This window comes from Athene cunicularia (assembly GCF_003259725.1).
Source record: "Athene cunicularia isolate RWA chromosome 27 unlocalized genomic scaffold, athCun1 chr27_part1, whole genome shotgun sequence".
NCBI classification, from domain to species: domain Eukaryota; kingdom Metazoa; phylum Chordata; class Aves; order Strigiformes; family Strigidae; genus Athene; species Athene cunicularia.
Genome location: NW_020799138.1, coordinates 5119484 through 5138659, shown reverse-complemented (window position 1 = coordinate 5138659; position 19176 = coordinate 5119484). Strand labels below are relative to the sequence as shown.

General features: G+C 49.1%; 2 protein-coding genes across 2 annotated transcripts in view; one reads left to right on the top strand and one right to left on the bottom strand.

Moving 5' to 3' along the window:
• Nucleotides 1–13696, top strand: part of WNT3 (Wnt family member 3) — a 47325-nt gene extending 33629 nt beyond the window's left edge. The window contains exons 2-4 of the mRNA XM_026864752.1: nucleotides 2794–3035; nucleotides 11840–12105; nucleotides 13217–13696. Of these exons, the coding sequence (XP_026720553.1) occupies nucleotides 2794–3035; nucleotides 11840–12105; nucleotides 13217–13696 (988 nt within the window). The remainder of the gene's footprint in view (nucleotides 1–2793; nucleotides 3036–11839; nucleotides 12106–13216) is intronic.
• A 3595-nt stretch (nucleotides 13697–17291) lies between these two features.
• Nucleotides 17292–19176, bottom strand: part of NSF (N-ethylmaleimide sensitive factor, vesicle fusing ATPase) — a 70977-nt gene continuing 69092 nt past the window's right edge. The window contains exon 21 of the mRNA XM_026864758.1: nucleotides 17292–18808. Within this exon, the coding sequence (XP_026720559.1) occupies nucleotides 18790–18808 (19 nt within the window). The 3' untranslated portion in view covers nucleotides 17292–18789. The remainder of the gene's footprint in view (nucleotides 18809–19176) is intronic.

The following is a 19176-nucleotide window of genomic DNA, read 5'->3' as shown; positions in this document are numbered from 1 at the left end:
TTTTTATATCTGTCTAAGAAGAATCAGCAGTGAGAAAATCACAAGTTCATTGACATGAGAACAAAAATGAAAATTAGGTGATGACTGGAGGGAAGATGCTCTCAGTAATCATCAACAGTGAAAATTAAGAGCAGACACTTAAGAATGATGGACACCTTGCAAAAGAGGAAGAAAAATAAAAGGTGGGAAAGCTTGGGACAGGTCATTAAAAGCAGAAGGATTCCTGTACGTGGGTAAGCGACTTCACCAGCTAGGTGCATGACCATGTGCAACCAGGAGCAGCCTCCACCCTCTCCAGGGGCCTCTCTCACACAACAGATCACAACTCCAACCTCAGAAACAGATGGACCAAAGCTGACTGCACATCCCCAGTCGGGCCTTCCAGGCAGGGAAGTCTGTCACTAGAGAGCTCAGGAGTTTAAAGAAGGGATTTGACCAAGTCCGTGGTTGAATGGGAGGATGGGTCCTCCCAGGACTTTCACAGAACTTGGTGAGAAGTCTCAGCTTTTACTCCCTCAATGCCACTGCTTCTTTCTGCAGGCTTTCTGAGGGATCAGACTGCTCATCCTGATGAGCAGGTTTTACACCAGTGAGCTATAGAAGATTTAACCTGCATTCATGACATGGTGTGGAGCTCACAGCCAGCACACCAGGCCAACCCTCCGCCACCACTGCTGTGAGAAACTGCGGCTGCAGGCACATCCTCGCAAACTCAGACACTGAACATGAACTTCAGTCCCACCACTGTGCAAACCCAGGCAGGAGAAAGCATCTCGCAGTGCGCCACCCTCCCTGACACTGGCGTCTGTCTGCGAGAGCGGGTGTCTGGAGAAGTGAACATGCTCTCCTGCCTGTTGACCCCATTACAGTTGTCCACAACGGTTGCTTGGAGCTGGCCAGTCTTCCCAGCAGTGCTGAGCTCCTGCCCATCAGATTGCACTCGGTGGGAGCTGGAAGCACAAAGCAGCTCTGGGAAGCAGTCCTAGCGCACTGCCCATTGCGCTGTGTGGTCTCCCAACCATGTCTGGTTGCCCCTCATCTGTGTGTCCCATCCCAGGGCGTGGGAGATGCATGCAGTGCTGTGGTCCTGAGGTCTCCGGCAGCTGTCCCACTGCTGGGTAGGTGGACAGAGAGGCACAGGAGACTGAGAGACAGCTGAGCTGGGAGCTGTGGCAGAAAACAGCACTGAGGCAGGGATTAGAGGCATGCGCTTCCCAGGCAGGGTCTTCTTGTTCAGTGTCTTCAGCAGAAACATCTCTCCTGAGAAGGTACCCTGGGATTCCCTTTACATCCTAAAATCATTAGTGTGTAACTAATTCAACCAGCTGGTGTTATCTCAGCATCCAGGATGAGACTCCAGGCTGGATGAGCAGTTCAGGACTCACAGGTCTCATAAAGCAGCAGCATCTGTCTTTGAAGTTTTCCAAATTGTAGAAGGACAAGGCCCTGCAAAACCTAATCTAACTTGGAAACTGGCCCTGCTTTGAGCAGGAGGTTGGACTAAAGACCTCCTGAGGTCTCTTCCAACCTGAACTAACTAAGGACTACAAAATGATTGATTAGCTCACACATGAGCTTCAGATGTGGGCAGGTGGATGATGAAAAACACAACAAAACTGGGAGAAGTGGTTGATACCCCAGAAGGTTGAGCTGCCCTTTGAAGGGACCCCCAAAGGCTGCCTACAGGTAGAGAGAGGAGATCCTTCCCTCCAGTTCAGCACTGGTGAGACCTCATCACAGTGTCCAACTGTGGATTCACCAGTACAAGATAAATACGGACATACTAAGTCAAAGCTCTTGAATATTTGCCTCTGCTAGTGTCTGGACTGTGAGGTTTCTGCATTGGAAGCAATTGAGTTCATCACATCCACTCCATTCCAGAACCAGCTGCTCATTCACAGATTTGACCCCATGTTCTGGAGGGACACTGCAGGATGGTCTGGATCCTAAGCAGGGCAGTAGCTGTAGGACTATCCTTGTTTGTGTGTCATAGCAGGTATCTCAGTGCTTCATCAAGCAAATATGTGTCTTCACCCTTCAGTGACAATTTCTGGCCAAATAAGCAATTTGACCCACATATTTAATGCTGGTCAATTATTGAGTCCTTGGACCAGTAGGAAAAGTTCTCAGATCTGCCCTCCAGCACCTTCAGCATGTACCAGCACATCTGCCCAACTCACAGCTGCAGCTAGAGCTTGATGTCCACCAGGGTGGAACCACGGTAGGTCCGTCTTGCCTGGCACCACCTGCAGAGGGTGTCGACACAGCCTGGGACACATGGCATTGACATGCTGACCCCAGAGCAGCCCCTCTGCAGTAAAGGTGATCCCTCTGCTGATGAACTTGGCATTGGACGGGCCACTTCTCACCTTGGCCCGATTTCAGAAGCTGTCATGTCAGTGTCTCCTGACAGCTGAGACACCCCAGGGTCCCCAGCCTCCAGGTGTTGCTCTTCTGGACGTGGGTCCTTGCAGGTCCTTGGTCAGATCCACCAGCCCCATGGGGATGTCTCAGATACTTGGGAGAACATTGAATGGCTCCAGGTGCCTCCATGTCGACAGCTGAGCCCCTGCCTCTGTGCCCACAAAGGACCAGGGTCTCTTCAGGTGTGAAAGCCCTCTTCACGTCAGGGCTATTCAGTAGGAAGTCTCAGTTTTTTAGGAAATCTGTTTTTCACTACTTTGTGTCCCTGTACTATTGGTTCATCAAATTCCCCCTGGGGATGGCGGTGGGGGCAGGACCATTGGTGCCAGCTGGTTTCCCAACCCTCACGCTGACCTCTGTCCCTTGCAGGTCCCTTGCACTAGGTCAGCAGTACAGCTCCCTGGGGTCCCAGCCCATCCTCTGCGGCTCCATACCCGGCCTCGTCCCCAAGCAGCTCCGCTTCTGCCGCAACTACATTGAGATCATGCCCAGCGTGGCCGAGGGGGTGAAGCTGGGCATCCAGGAGTGCCAGCACCAGTTCCGGGGCCGCCGCTGGAACTGCACCACCATCGACGACAGCCTGGCCATCTTCGGGCCAGTCCTGGACAAAGGTAAACAGCGAAGCCGGGGAGTTGTGAGGGAAGGGTTTTGCCAGAGTGGGTGTTGCTGTCACATCTGCACTTGGCTTTTGGACACGCCATGAATATCCTACTGGGAACACACTGGGGAAAGAGTCTGACATCCTGGCTTTCATCCCTGATTTCTCCAATTTATTTTTTCCAAATTTTTGGCATGTTACATCAAAAGGGGTAATGAGAGAAGGGTCTGTTTCCCACCCCAGGAGCTCTCAGTAGGGCCACATAAGATAAAGTACAGAAAGGGGAAGGTCTAGCCCCATGCATGCTCACATGTTCTGGAATCATGGGTTCCATCCTCCCTGTCCAGGGCATGCAGCACTTCCAAACAGGGTTCAGCAGACCCAGGGGAAAAGCCAAGGAGAGGGGTTGCAGTCAAGTTTCTTGGGGGCAGGCCCTGAGTTGTGCACTGTCTACCGCAGGAGGCCAGTGGGCAGAAGTTTCCCTGACAGTGGGAAGCCATGGTTGAAATCCAGGATCCTGATCAGGCTTAGTTGGGATTTCAACATATCTTTTCACAGATGAGCCCAAAATGGTCAGTGCTGGGAACAAAAAGAGTGAAAATAAACATATTTTTCCCTCTCCTTTCTCCAAACACACCTGCTTGCTCCTCTTCATCACCTCCTCCTGAAAGGCCACCTCCCTAGACCCACTGGCACGGATCAGGCACACTGGAAGCACGTTGTTGAAGCATGATAAAGTTGGGGTTCCCAGTGAGATCACAGCCTGGGCATTACATTGAGAAAAGTGAGATGTTGGACCCCCAGGCACCTGTACTGCCAGCCTACAGCCTAATATGGCCTGTAAGGAGGGTGCTGGAGGACTTTGGTGGCAGATGACCTATCCCACGTCTCGGATGTCCAGTTAGCAAACCAAGACCCTAGATTAAAAAGCATTCCCATGAAACTGAGCCAAACGGTGAATAAAAAATTCCCCTTCTCTCCATCCCATGCCATGGATTTTGTTGACTCGATGCTGGGTTTAGCCCAAAGGATGTCTGCAGATAACCTCTCGGACTCACAGCTTCATAAACGTAACCAAAACCATTTCCGAAGCTTAGCTTCATTGGTACCGACACGCACTGAGTCTCTGCAGTCCAGGGATGTCTGTTTGTTAAAAGAAATTATTCTTTCCAGTGGAGCTTTGGAAATGGGAATCTTATGGTACACACAGCCTTTAAGAAATGGGAGAAATCAGGGTTCAAAGCTGTTTCCCAATAGTCTCCTGGAGTGTGCAGATCTCCCGGTGAATCTTTCTAACAAAGCTATAATATTCCGCATATAAACAGTTATTTTTTTCAAGCTTCAACCTTCCAATAATAGTACAGTTTCCTGAAACATCAGCAGTATGTTTCAGTGAAAATTACTTATTTGGGTTAAAGTGCACCTCTTCACAGAAATCAGGATTGTAAAGTCATATTAGAGTGTTAACAGGGACCATGATATTCAATTCACCTCTGTTCTCCCAGGGTGTATTTTGGGGTAACTGCCATATTTACTGTCAAATAACTTGTCATCAAGGCTTGCCACATTGTAACTTGCTGCCTAATAAGAGCGTGTCCTAAACTTCAGCACTTACAAAAGCCGAAAGTTTAATTTTCTTAAAAACAATCATAAAAATTTTAAACATGTTATGAAAGAACTGTTACAGCATTCAGGCACTGAAAATCTCTCACCACCATTTCTGTCAGCCTGAAAGCACTTAAAAATGGGTTTGAACCATCCTCCCCATGATGAGCAAACTGAACTTTGAATTTATGAAGAATATTTTAAGATTCTTTCGGCTGCAGGGACTAGAGCAAAACTTCGTGTGTGGACATGCCTCAACATTTCCATGCACTCCAAGCTGACACAGTAAAATATCACCCACAGCTCTGAAGCTCTTCTGACAGATGGAGAAAAATTATTGAGCACATTTGTTACACAGCTTTCTCAATCAAACCGTGACGCATCAATAGTCTCCTAGACAGTACTGCCAAGCAATTAGCTTGAAAAATTTATTTATTCTCGTGTCTCACTAACCTGTAAGAAGAACAGTTAAAAATAAACAGTATTATCTGCAAATAATGATACATCAAAGCCCAACCCATTTGATTGTGGTTATTATTTACATTTTTTAAATGTGCTAATGTCTTTTCACTGCTGTCTTGAAAATTAATGAGCAGAGACAGGATGGAGCTCATCTCAGCTACGCAGCCATGAGTAATAACACTAGAAAAGCCTCTGTGATTCCCTAAGTTTGCACCATGAGTAGCTGCAGAGAGAAACACAACCTTTCCAGTCACTGCTTGCTCAGCTGAATGAAGAGATAACGTTGGCAAGAAACAGGCTTTTGTCCTGCCCTGACAGATCTCACCAGCTGTGATGAATCTGGGGACCAACACTACTTGTGCCTGCCGAGGGGCTGGGGATAGGGTTGCTGGGCACTTCTGTTGCCTTCAGCGCATCGCCTTCTCCCAGGCTGGTGTCCCATCTTCCTTCGATGCAGCAAAACCAGACATCGAGTGTTTTGAGCCCATAACCTGGCACTGAGATCTGCGATCATCCCAGCTGTGTTTTTCACGTCTGGCTGAGCCCTGAGCATTTGTGGCAGCTATTGCTTCTTGAGGACTTCCAGGACATGCAGAGGGGTGTAACCTCACAAACTAAGAATCATTAGTTAATAGCAAGACTCAAACTAAGATGACAGTCACTACTGCAGTTTGCACTGTGCATTAGGCCAACAGGCACTAAATACTAAGCCCAAAATAGCCAGTATTTAAGCTATGATAACTACCTGGATGAAATCACCTCTAAGTATCAAAGAGCAATATTTAGGTTAATCTCATCTACTCCCTTAGGTAGATTGAAGCTATTTTGGAAAAAACTTCAAAGTGTAGTTCTTGCTACAATAGCATGGAAAATCATTTCTAAGACAGCCTGAAAAGAAATTGAGGATAATTTCATTTTAAAGGAGCTGCAAAAAATGTTAATCACAGTCACTTCCATTCAAGGAGAGCTTAGTCTGAAGAGCAATGTAGAGGGGGAAAACGGGAGGGCCATTTGCATGGGTTTGGCTGTGCAGACCCTCTTGTGGCACAGTTCAAGCTGTTCTTGGTTGCTCCTTCTGAGCACATCATCCAGGCTTCCAGCACTGGTGTCAGGGTGGGAGCACAGGGCATCCCTTCCTGAAATAGCCCAGGGAGCTCCTGCCCCCAGGTTTTCCCGCAGCCTCTCATCACATCCCCATCTCACTTCTCTGCCCAGCTTCACCGTAGGACTCTACCCTCTCCTTTCCTGGTCTCTTACATGGCTGCAAATTCACAACAAAGCAATAAACAGCACAGTGAAAGCCCTGAGGGACTGAAATCTGCCCATTTGGAAGCTGCTGAACACCAGCCCTGGCTAAGGCCCTGCCTCGGCCATCCCAATGTCTTCCTACGTCCCCTCGAAATTCAGGCTCATGAGGTTTTTGCCATTAAACATGTGGCAGCCATAGCTAGTGAAGTTCTGGTTTCCTAGAATAACCGATTATCTTCCTGCAAGTTTTCTTTTTTGCATGTTTTTTCTTCTAACCTGGGTGATGAAAAAAAAAAAAAAGAAAACCCAATCCCAAAATGTGGGGTAAGATCATGTTTTTACAAGCAAATTCCCCAAGATGATTTATACTGCAGGTGTGCAGTCTGGGACAAGGAGGGAAGAAAAACCTGCTTTCCCCCCCTCTCTCTTCTCCCTCCCTTTTCTTTTTAAAATAAGGTCAGTTTTTATTAAAAGACAATGTCTCTTCCAGCCAAGTCCTGCCCCAAAGCCAAGGTTGAGCCAACAGGCAGGTGACTTGCTGCTGCTCTGGGAGAGCAAGCAGCTGCCATTCTCTGGGTTAGTAAGAACATCCACGATTTTGGCCAAAGCGCGGTGCCCAAAAGCGCTGGTTGTGCGTACGTGAGACAGGGAGGCCCCACGGGCATCTGGAGGATGGAGAAGAGGTCTCTGAGCCGCAGGCAGGACTGGATCTGCAGGAGGGAGCTTGGCAGGAGCCTTAACAAGCTCACACGCTTCCCCATGTCGTGAGCGGCGGGGGAGCCTCTCTTCCCCTGCCTCCTCACGCCACGGCTGCCTTTTGCTCGCTCTCCTTCTCCCGCAAGACGCCAGGTCAGCGGAGGGGTCCTCCCCGCGCCGGCCAGGGCAGCGGCTCCCCGTGCGTGGCTGGAGGAGCGCGACGGCAGCGGGGCCAGGTGCAGGAAAGGCAGCTGGGCCCGGGCTGCCTTTGGGGGTCCTTGTGTGTTCGGCTAAGCCCTGACACGAGCTGTGAAAAGGCAGACCCGCACCGAGATAACCCATGGCTTTTCTCAGCCATGACACTTGCAGTCATTTGCATCTAAACAGGGGTGTGTGGGATCAGGGGCCGTCTTGATATAAACTCAGCAGCTTAAAGGGAGGGGGAGGGAAAGGAGAGAGGGAGAGAGAAAAATAAGCTTATACCGATGAGAAAGAGCTAAGCTTCCTCCCCTACTGTGAGGCAGGGCGAGCGATACCATCCCAGCGCCGCAGTCGTTTCAAATTGCTGCAGCATTCACACGCCCTTTAGCCATTCTGATCCGGTGGCGGGGGGCTGGGGAGCGCCATCAATAGGGATTTCCCAGCCGGGCTGGCGGGATTGGAGGGTGACGGCAGGACAGGGGAACATTGCCCCGTTGCTACGAGGTGCTCCTGGGGAATGCCAGTGCTCTGTGCCGTGGGTACGCTGGCCGGCGGAAACATTCTGCATTATGCTGGTAATACAGTGTGACACCGCGGGAACAATGGCAAATTGAGTGTCCCAGCAGGTAACGGGCCTGGCTGGGAGACAGTCGCAGTGGTGCACTGTCAAGACGGCTCTAATCCTCCCTCGCCAGCCCCTCCCCTGGTTCTGGGAACGCTGCTCCCGCATTTCATCTCTGGGAAATTCTCCCGGCTCCTCGCCCAGACCCAGGGGAGAATTTCAAGGCGAGGCATTTGTGTCTGCAGCTCGCTGCCCCCCACGCCAGCATCGCCAGCATCGCGCAGAGAGCTCGCTGGGCAGACGCAAGGGCGTGGGGTGCTGGGGGCAGCTGTGAGGGGGGTGCAGCCCCCCGGGGCGCCTTGCATAGCACCTCTGCCCGGCGACAGCAGCACCAGCCCCGGTTCAGCTCCCATCCCAGCATCCGCACTCCGTACAGGCTCTCACAGACTCACAAAACGTGCAGCGACTCTCCATCCTGCGCCCATCGCTTTCTCACCCACCCCCAGGACGGAAAGCAAAGGCACGTCAGCAAGGAGAGCGGCTCGTGTCCTCCCCCTCTGCCCCCGAGCTGTCCTGGTCTGAGGCCAGAAGGGCTCGCTAGCTCCTCTAATCTGATCTGCTTTAGATCACAGGCCACCCAAAGAGCCTTTGTCAGGCTGAAACACTCCGGTTGGAGCAATGATCTTCAACCGGTGGCCCGTAGACCCCAGTGGTCCCAGTATAAGCGGTTGGTGAAAGATATCTAAGGAAAACCTCGGTAGGTAGAGGCGGGATCTCTGCTGGTATATCAGAGGTAGGAAGGGCAAGGAGGGAAGAGTTTGAATTAAAAGAAAGTGAAAACCACAGCGTGGTTCCACCAGCAAAGGCAGGATTGAACAGCCCTGGTTTACGATCATATTTGGCATCTAGATCCGAGTTAACCACACTTCAGCAGAGGAGAGCTGTGCGTTTCCGCAGCTGGCACATACCCACGAGCTGCCTCTTTCGATTGCCAGCACAGGGTGAAAGTAGCTCAGTTTGAGATGCCTGATTTTTGGAAGCCAGACCCCACCTCCACAGAGAAGCCTGCAGGCCAAGGAGCGAGACCTGGTGCAGCGAAGACTTCCCCAGGGCACAAGAATGGCTGAGGGATGCATGGGGCAGCTGAGAAGATGGTTCATGGCTCCTGCTCTGGAAGGAGGGGATGGTCTCCAAGGTCATCATTGGTCTGAGCCAGCAGAAAATTCTGGCTCCATCCCACATCCACTAACAACTGTCCTGATCATTTGGTCAAGCTATACCCACAAGTCATCTGGAGAAACCTCTCCAGTACACCCAGGGGCTCCAACCACCAGCAACAGTTCCCCAGACACCACGGGCCCTGACCCCTGAGCTCAGCACCTCCCTGCTCTCCTGAGCTTTGGGCGTCAGGTTGGGCTGACTCCAACATCTCCTCTGAATTGAGAGACCTAAAGTCTCCATCTTTGTAAGATGGCACGTAGGGTTAAAGCACCCCAGTGTTATTCACCTGGGTGGTATACTTAGGCAGACTGTGGCATGCCAGAGAGGCTCTGAATCAAAAGATGACCCCAAGGAGAAAGCTGAGACAGATATTATTTCGACTGTGCTTGGGAAAGCCTGTGTTTAGTACAGCCTTATTGAAGTCAACGGTCAAACTGGTTACAAAATGAGTAGAAATAGTACAACACCATCTGCTTTATAAAAAAATAATTTAAAAAAACAAAACCAAAACACACAGAAAAACAAAAAAAACCCAAACAAATAAAAAAATAGAAAAAGCTTAAAAAATATCTTGAGTAGAGCTCTGTAGCTGAAGAGTCAAGTCACTACTGCAAGAACCCAGACTTCAAGTCCAGGGTCCAAAGCTTCTGTCAGTCTGCTGGGCAGAGGACTTGCCAGGCTGTGTCCTAATGCAGGAGAGACCTCAGAGCTGTTCTGAGCTGTGGTAGGACTTGCTCGCCTTCAGTGCCAGTCAGTCCTCAGCTGGAAGGGAACACTGCTTTCTGTTCACCTTTCTGGAGAATCAAACCCAGGAACAGATGCAGAGATGGGCAGCCAGGCTGGTGAGTGTAATGACAACATTTTATGGAAAGACCTAACAAATTGGACTCTTTGAGCACAGTAAAATGGAAATTTTGCTCTCTGCAAGCACCATGAAGTAAATACAAGGGCCATTAAAAGCTACTTGGAGATGAAAGTGAATGGGAACACAGGAACAAAGGATATAAATCGGCTGGGCTTTAATCTGGACTGAGAATTCTAACTTAGCCATTGTCCTGCTTTCAAACCAGCAGCAGAGTCATCAGTGAGAGCACCAGAGAAAGACCAGCTCAGTTCAGAGCACATCACAGCTGCTTCAACGGCCTCCTGAAGAGTTAACACACCAAGATATATGAAGGAAATACCCCTTCAATTCGACAGCGTATTGTCCGCTTACAGAGAGAGTGTAAGACACGACATTAAACTCACAGACCTCACAGTAGGAAAATGCCACCACATCAAGTGGACAAGGTCATCTCCTTTTGCATCCTCTACAGCTAGGTCAAGGTCTTCTAGGTTCTCTTACAGTACCGTTATTTGGTACTTCTAATATCTCTGAAGTTTCCTCTGGTAGTAGCCAGCCAAGAGAATCTGTCCTGATGGTCCACACCAGCTGGTGCTTTGGGTGTGCTGCCCATGCTGCCGCACTGGGCTTTGGCCAGTTCTGTCCAGAACAACACCCCCGAGTAAGATGTTCTTTGTGTTTACGGCAGCCACCACTGAGCAGGGAAGGGCAGAGGGTACCACAGCGTGCAGGGCTGCTAGAGAGGTTTTGGGTCATGATGAAGAACAGCAGCTCCCTGGCTTCAGACACCTGAGGTGAGTTTGGAGGCTCCAGGCACAGAGCATGCAGTTCTCGTCTGGTTTCCCACCCATCCTGCTTGGCCTCGTTGTCTTTCTCAGACCCAGCTGACTATAACATCCAGCCAATGTAAACATCTTTATCGCTCCTGGTGGCTTCCCTGGACCCATGTGCATTTTGGCTGCTGCTGTCCAAAGTCCAGGTCAGGGCCCCACAGAATGACCAGGGAAGGGGGTGAGCTTGAAAGTCACCCTGCCATGGCCACAGGTGGAAGAGGTGATGGACAGAGATGCTCCAGTTCAGCAAATCCATTTCACCTTCATCTTCATGTGGATTTTCTGGTTTGTCCCCACCTCCTCCCTGGGTATCTTTGTTCTGCTGAAACATACTTTCTTAGCACAAAGGATCCACACACGTTCCAGTTCCCAGCTCTCAGCTAACCTAGGCATCCTGGGCAATTTATTTCTTCATCATTCAGTGCTTTCAGGACTTTCTCCATCTTCGCTCCTTTGGGCCTGCCAGAATTCATTCACTACAGCTGGTACCTGGAGCATGCCAATAGTCACAGCCAAAGCAGAGGCTTGAGTTTTGTCTGGTTTGATTTCTTCCAGGATTGTTCAGTAATTAATGAGCAACTTTAAGGTTATCTTCACACCTTCAGCTGTTTTTATTCCATTGCTGTAAAGTCCCATGCTGTTTAGTCTAGACACATTTAACAGTAATTACTAGCTCTTAGGGTTTGATCTGCCGTTGTTTGTCCTGTACCATGCGAGGCCTTTCCCCATTTCAGCATGTATATGAGATTATTCATCATCCCTTGGACTAACTCCAGGCGTGGAGTCCCTCTATGGGTCTCCAGACCAGGAATTACTCCAGTAACTCACTTCTGAGGACCCTCAAGCTCTTATGACATTTTGTGCACCCACTGGCACCATGCTGGATCAAATCCTGCACCCACTGCACTTGGGGGAAACGCTGCACTTGCGGTACACAGAGCTAGAGCCACACTCTCTCCTGCCTGCTCCCACCTGCATGTTTCAAAGGGTGATGCCAGCAGCACCTGATTCAGAAAATGTTTGTTAAAAGATTAATAAAATAACTTTTTGCATTTAATGAGATTTAGGTGATGCTGGAGGAGGTTGGAAAGGAAAACAAAAGCATTATGCTGACTGATAATCCCACGGACTCTGTCTGTTCCCAGCCACGCGAGAGTCTGCCTTTGTCCACGCCATCGCATCGGCAGGAGTGGCCTTTGCTGTAACCCGCTCCTGTGCCGAGGGCACGTCCACGATCTGCGGCTGTGACTCCCACCACAAAGGGCCTCCAGGAGATGGCTGGAAATGGGGAGGGTGCAGCGAGGATGCCGATTTTGGCGTGCTGGTGTCCCGTGAATTTGCAGACGCCCGAGAGAACCGTCCGGATGCCCGCTCAGCCATGAACAGACACAACAACGAGGCTGGCAGGACGGTGAGTGCTCAGCGGGTCCAAAGCTGGCCGCCCGCATGGATGGCCCAACCTGGCTCCCTCTGATGAAATGGCACCACTGTAATGCCTGGGGAGGAGCATTCTAGGTTTATTTCCCAGGGCACAGCATTTCCACTCTGTCCAAACAGATGGGTGGGGGTTAAGAAGAGCTAAAACATGCCTAGCTTCCAGTGAAAACATCTCCTGAGGCAGCACGTAGAAAGGCAACTCAACCACCCAAGACCCCAGGTCAACAATGAAGAGGAGTTTCCTCCCAAGCTACTCCTTCCTGCATGCCCCCCGTTGTAACCCTGTCCCACCCAAGTGATTTGTTGGACTAGATGGTGACTGTCAGTCCCTTCCATCTGAAATATTCTATTCTTGCTGTCAGCAGTCACCTGGGCCACTGCCTGCTCTAGGTCATTTGCAAACCCAGCACACTTTAACGTGTTACTGCAAGACCTTTCAAGCAGCGCTTGAAGCAAACACCAGATATTGCTTTTCCATACCACAGCAGGCAGAGGTGGAAGGGTAGGGGCTTGAATCTCTAACTCGTGTTAACGATTGACAGCTTCCTGTAAAAAAAACCCCCACAACCTCTAGCAACTTTAACAAAAATCAGTGATTATTTTGCTCCACACAGAGAAGGTTTCTGGGGAAGATAGAGCATCATGTCCTTAGATTCACAATTTAATTTACTTTTTAGTACAAACTCTCAGAGTCAGGGCATAAAATGAAGGGTTGTTAGCAAAGCTAGGACAAGGGGATCAGTCTACATCCATGTGTGCCAGAGGCATCCTCCAACCCTCAACTTCCCTGGGCTCTGATTGTCCCCACACACATGACAGGAATGACCCCACTGAAAGGATCAGACCTTGGGATTGGATTGATGATTAGAGCAGCTGCCCATCACAGTCATGCTTTGCTAGTGCAGCAACTCTGCAAAGAAGTTTCTGCCACACACCAAAGCTCAATGCATTTACTACTAGCCTACGCTTCCCAGACCAAGCTCAGATCAGACATTTAAATCCAGGTAACCAAGGCAGGTGATTGAAAGCAAACGCTGAGCATCATAAACTGCTGCTGACTGCCTTGTTTTCTCTCCCCTGGACAGACCATCCTGGATCACATGCACCTGAAGTGCAAGTGCCACGGTCTCTCGGGAAGCTGCGAGGTCAAGACCTGCTGGTGGGCCCAGCCTGACTTCCGGGCAATTGGTGACTACCTGAAGGACAAATACGACAGCGCCTCTGAGATGGTGGTTGAAAAGCACCGAGAATCTCGGGGATGGGTAGAAACTCTCAGGGCCAAGTATGCTCTTTTCAAGCCGCCAACAGAACGGGATCTGGTCTACTATGAGAACTCCCCCAATTTCTGTGAGCCCAACCCAGAGACAGGCTCCTTTGGGACAAGGGACAGAACATGCAACGTCACCTCCCACGGGATCGATGGCTGCGACCTGCTGTGCTGCGGTCGTGGCCACAACACCAGGACTGAGAAACGGAAGGAGAAGTGTCACTGCATCTTCCACTGGTGCTGCTACGTCAGCTGCCAAGAGTGCATACGCGTCTACGACGTCCACACCTGCAAGTAAACGTAGGTAGGTCTCCGATGGATGGGAGGTTGCTGCGGAGCAGGGCCGAGGGGTCCATCAACCCTGTGATCAGCCCCCACACGGTGGCCTCACACTCCAGAGGATGGCATAAAACCATCCTAATGCCCTCGGTCAGGGCAGACACCCTCACGCTGCCAGGGAAGGCTCTCGCATCTCACCCACACAGGGCGGTGCGAGGGTGGACCTGGCGCTGCAGACACACCAGATCACTGATCTGCTGACGCCCCCCCTGGCTGTTGGGCTGACAGACTGCCTGGGGAGACGCAGGGGCAGCAGAGGCCCAAGCACAGCACAGTCACACCAGTCAGTGTGCTGCCAGCACAGCATGCACAGAGCTTCCAGCTCCAGCCTCCTCTGGAGGTCTGGCCTGTGTAGATGCCAATACAGGGGTTTCAGGTGGAAATTAATTTTACACAGCGAAAGCTGAGCAAATACAGGCTCCCCTGCCTGCTGGCATGGCCATCCTGGTCTCCGCAGATGTGAGGAGGAGGAAAGGAGCCAACTGCCCACATCAGCCAGGCTCCTTCCTTCCTGCTCCGAGATGATGTTGGAAAACAAACCTGTTCGGGGACATGAACGGAGCCTTACAGCTGGTCTGTCACCTCCCTTTTTCCCTCTCTACTCCCCACAGCCCCAGGTCAACTCCCCTAATCCCCCTGAGGAAGACAGCAGGAAATCAGAGCCCAGAGCTGATCCTCTGGCGTTTGGCCCAGGGTCACACGGTGAGGCTGCCCCCTCTTACATGGAGACCCATCGCTGCTCCAGCAGTCTCCTCGCCCTGCAGCTGCCCGTGGAAGATTTTTGAGGTTCTGGGCTGATCCACCCAGTTGATGCACCTCTTTACTAAGCATTCCCTAATAGACCTTTCTATCCCAGAACGAGCTCAGAGCATCTCTCTGGGAAGAGGGTACCCGCCAGGCGAGCTGCCCTGAGCATCAGCAATGGACGGGGAGACAGGAGCCACAGCAAGAAGAAATTTCTGTCCAAGCTTTCTCATCAGCCTTCCACCATCAGACAGACTTGTTCAAACCACTCCATCCAGCAAAGAGAGGCATGGGCAGATGGGGAAGGGAGACCTTTATCTGACAGCTCAATGCCAGGCAGACCCTTTCCTTCCCACAGGATCTCTTGAGTTATCAGCAATTTGTTCCTGGGGGGTCCACATCAAGCACAGAGGCTCCACACCATCAGCAGGGCTTTGGGTCCCACGTGTGAGCACACACACCCCATGAGCCACCTCAGTGCAGAAGACTCAGCATTCATCCCTCCACCTGCTCCCCTGGCCACATCCCCATCCTCGACCACATGCTCCCTCATTTTGGGCTTTCATGGCATATTAACCCTTGAAATTAAAAAAATAAAAATTATCTCTGTCCTGGTGGGCTCCTCCACAGATGATGAGGACTAATAACCATGTTCCAATACCACCTCATGCATCAGTGATTTAACATAGAAATATGTCTAAACCATTAAAGCAGTGTCTTCTACTCCACTCACTTCTTTGTCCATGGGAAAGAGCAGTACACGGTACTGTAAAGAGCAATAAAATGGGTGAAAGACCCCTCATATGGAGAGCAGAGCACGGCTCTGTCACTCAAACCTGTGGCTGGAGAGAATCAGAGCAAAATTCTCAGTCCCTCCTCTGCAGAGCACAATGAAGAGTTCCTGGGTTCACGCAGACTGAGCAGCATCAGCTTTCTAAAATTAAAGATCACAGGAGAGCTCTAAGAAACCTCCCAGATTCAGAAATAAGCCGTCTTCTGATATGCATTCTATTTAAAAGTATATATTAAATCCTGTGTCTGGAAAGACTCCAAGTACCTGACTTTAAACAAAATCCCTTTTTGTTTGTTTGTTTTTTTAATCAAGAAAAGGTATTTAATATTAAATAGAACATTTATTGCCTTGTAATTATTTTACTGTAGCCAGGTATTCTAGCACTGAATGGAAGATCTTTTTCCATCAATCTGCTTTATCCAAAGTTTTGTATAAAGTTGTAGAGGTCGATTTTTTTTTATTTTATATTCAGAAAATTTCTCTTTTTATAAGCATTATTTATTATACAATGTATATACTTGAGTTAACTAAGATTATATATTATATAAATATATATATTTGGAGAAAAATATATTTCAACTTGCATTTTTTTGTGGTACATCATTAAAGAGAAGGTAAAAAACCAAAAATATGCACTTGCAACTTGTGTGGTTTGCCTCTGAAGGTCCCTTAAGTCCTGCTGAATGACACCTACAGGAGCGGTGCTTCGTCATCCAGCTACTTATGCACAGTGACAGCCATACGAAGGCAAGATGACGGTGGTAAAATGTAGCAAATATTGGAGTTTTTACAGCTGAATGCTGAGATTTTTATTTATAGAATGCTATCTCACAGTGTGCACACGTGAGATTACTGTATTAAAACAAGCTTTAGACTTCATATTCTCCCCCCACCAATGTACTTGCAGGGGGTCACAGGATCACCTCTGGATGGTTTGGACAGACTGAGAGACAAATTCTCTCATATAAAACCATCTCCTGTCCATGAATAATTTTGTGAAGCCTCTCTGCAGCGTCTCCCATACGTTGACTCTCTTAAATGCACACAATTTTCCACAGCTCTGGCCTCAAATACACCTACCTGAAGGGCAACAAAAAATAAATTCTATATCCTTACACCGATCTCTAATTTACACACAAAACAATTACATCTGCCTTCTTGCAGAATGTTGCTTCCAACATCGTGCTGCTTGTGCAGGAACACCCCCAGCTGTCCGGCTGCCCAGGTCGCAGGCAGCTGCTCTCCTCCCCCAGGGCAGCAGTGACCCTTCCAAGTCACAGGAGCACCACGGATGTGCTGCTCACAACCCAGAGAGCCGGGAAGTCCTGCCCCATGGAGGGTATGAGCTTACCAGCTGTCTGTGTGTCTGCCCATCAGCCCAAACCTCTCTCCACCACACTCCAAAACCTATCCCAACACTTTTGTATTTGTCTTCAGTTAACAACTTAATTTTACAGTTACATTGCTGGAAGGTTCAGGAAAAAGCAGCAACAGGGTAAGGAAGGGGATGAACAGTTTGGCCCTCACTGTTTAAAGCAATATAGTTCTCACTGTAAAACACTCCTGCCCAGGCAGGGAGTTGTAGAGAAAATGTGGTGGGAAGGTGCTGCCAGGAGTCTTCTGCCACCTGCAGGAAACATCTTGGATGGAGATGTCAGAAAGAGGTTGGAAAGTTTGTCCTGGTTTTCCACCACGGCTTCTCCAAGTGTGATGCACCTACCTTACACACACACACACACACACACACACACACACAAACACACACACACACACGTCCTTCTCGGGGGCTTCCTCAGCACCGCCAGGTACAGAACACTCCAGAGTGGGTTGGACCAGAGGTTTCTCAGCCAGCTCCTGTGGTCGAGCTGTGCAGGCTGGGGCTGTACTCGATCCATCCGTGTTCAGGTCCAAACTGAGCATCCCCCTGGCTATGCCTGGGAAGGGCTTTGCAATCCTCACGTCATACACCAGCACTCCATACACCTCTGACCAGCACCAGAGACACAGATGGCTCCCACATCATCACGAGTAGTTGTGCTTTTTATTGAATCCATTGAGTGTGCAATTAAATCAAATATTTATTCATCAATATAGTTCTGGACAAAGACACAGTAAAGTTTATATCATTTACTCTGAAATATAAGTTAAAGTGTGCTGCTGTCACTAAGACTAGCAGAGGAAAGAAAGGAACAAGTAAATTCATAAGATCATACACAAAATGAGAAGGAATAATAAGCACTGGGACTCACAATGTCATCACAACACAACAGCACTGCCAAAGGAAAAGAAACCAGAGTGGAGTGACTAAAATACTCCGACTGCTGCAAGTATGCACTAAGGACTACAGTACCTTCACCTTTGGGCCTGAAAGAATGTGAAGCACCCTCTTTCCCTGCAAATACACTTTGGGTACAAGCTGCTAGCCCTCAGCAGCGTGTCTGGTCAAGTTTAGGAAGCTACACTGACTAAGATCTCATAAATGGCTTTGATTTCATGCCCCACCAAATTGAGGTATGTTCCATGAACCTTACTGAACGTGTGGAGCCAAAGAACCAGAGGAGAGCAGCCTCATGCAGTCATCGTCGACAGCATCCCACTGACACGAGGTGACTGTGGGGGAAGGACTGCGTAGCAACGTGTGATACATTCCTTTATTTCAGTGCAAAAACATGGCAATACGTATCTCGTGTATCTGCAGAGCTTGGCTTCCTCTCTGTCTCTAAGGAGGAATTTTAACCTTTGGTAACATGGCAAGAAAAGTGGGATATAATGAGGCTGGCTAATCCCAAAGCAGCCATCTACACTGCACTCACTAAGAGCTTTCAGGCTGGAATCAGCATCTCTAAAACTGTGACTGAATTAACAAGCAGCTTTGATGCCTTAAATACTGGATTTGGAAGTTTCCTCTACTCTCATCAGCATACCTCCCTGCCTTCTTCAGTCCCTAATGGCACTAGCCAGTCTCTCATCAGACAGAAGAGAAGCAGGTATCAGCATCTGGGCAGTTCAGAGCTGAATTATTGGGGCACTGCCTTTATGTTATCAGCCTGGCTCAATGTTCAATGAGTCACAGGATGACATAACAAGCAAGTGTTCATCAGATCAGGATAAGACAGGGTAGTACTTTAATATGCCTTCACCACAGACTGTCAGGTTTTATTAGAAGACATGATTTCTTTCCTAATGTAGCAACTGGATACTGGACACAAGTGAGCGTTAGCTTCAAAACTTACAGGACATCTTCCCCATGCTAAAATCAAATGAGAATGCAACCTTGCCTGCACAGAGACAGAAGCACAGTGTTCTAAAAGACACTTCCACATGACATCAGTATATTAAAGACAAGGAATAAAGATACCGTATTGCACTAAACATGCAGATTCCACATTGGGTTCTTGGAAATAGGGGAGCATTTCACTTTGTCCAGTGTGTTGAACACAGAAGAGTAAAGATCCCAGTGTATATTCTCCAGGTTGGTCACTTTTCCAGCTGTAGATCTTGCACTTGGTCCACCTTCAGTCTAGGGAAGGAACTCTTGCAAAAGAAGCCAAATCCATCAAGAAAGCATGCACATGTATAAAAGCATCAAGCACACACTGGAACCCACTCACATGTAGCCAGGATAGATACTGTTGTGAGTTTCCCCAGCAGAGGTACTGCCCTACATGTATTAGAAAGTCATTTTCTAGGAGATGCCACTGTCAAGACTGGGCTCAACTACTCTCTGTGATACCTACAGGGGAAAGAGTAGGACATCCTTTTCTCAGACAGGAGAAATACAAGAAATCAAAGTTCCAGATTTTACATAAGCAGCTGGACTTTAGCAGAATCTCTTCTGATTTACTTTAACTAAAGAAAGCTAAATTGTGGTCCAATATCTCATTTAAATTTCAAAGTCACAA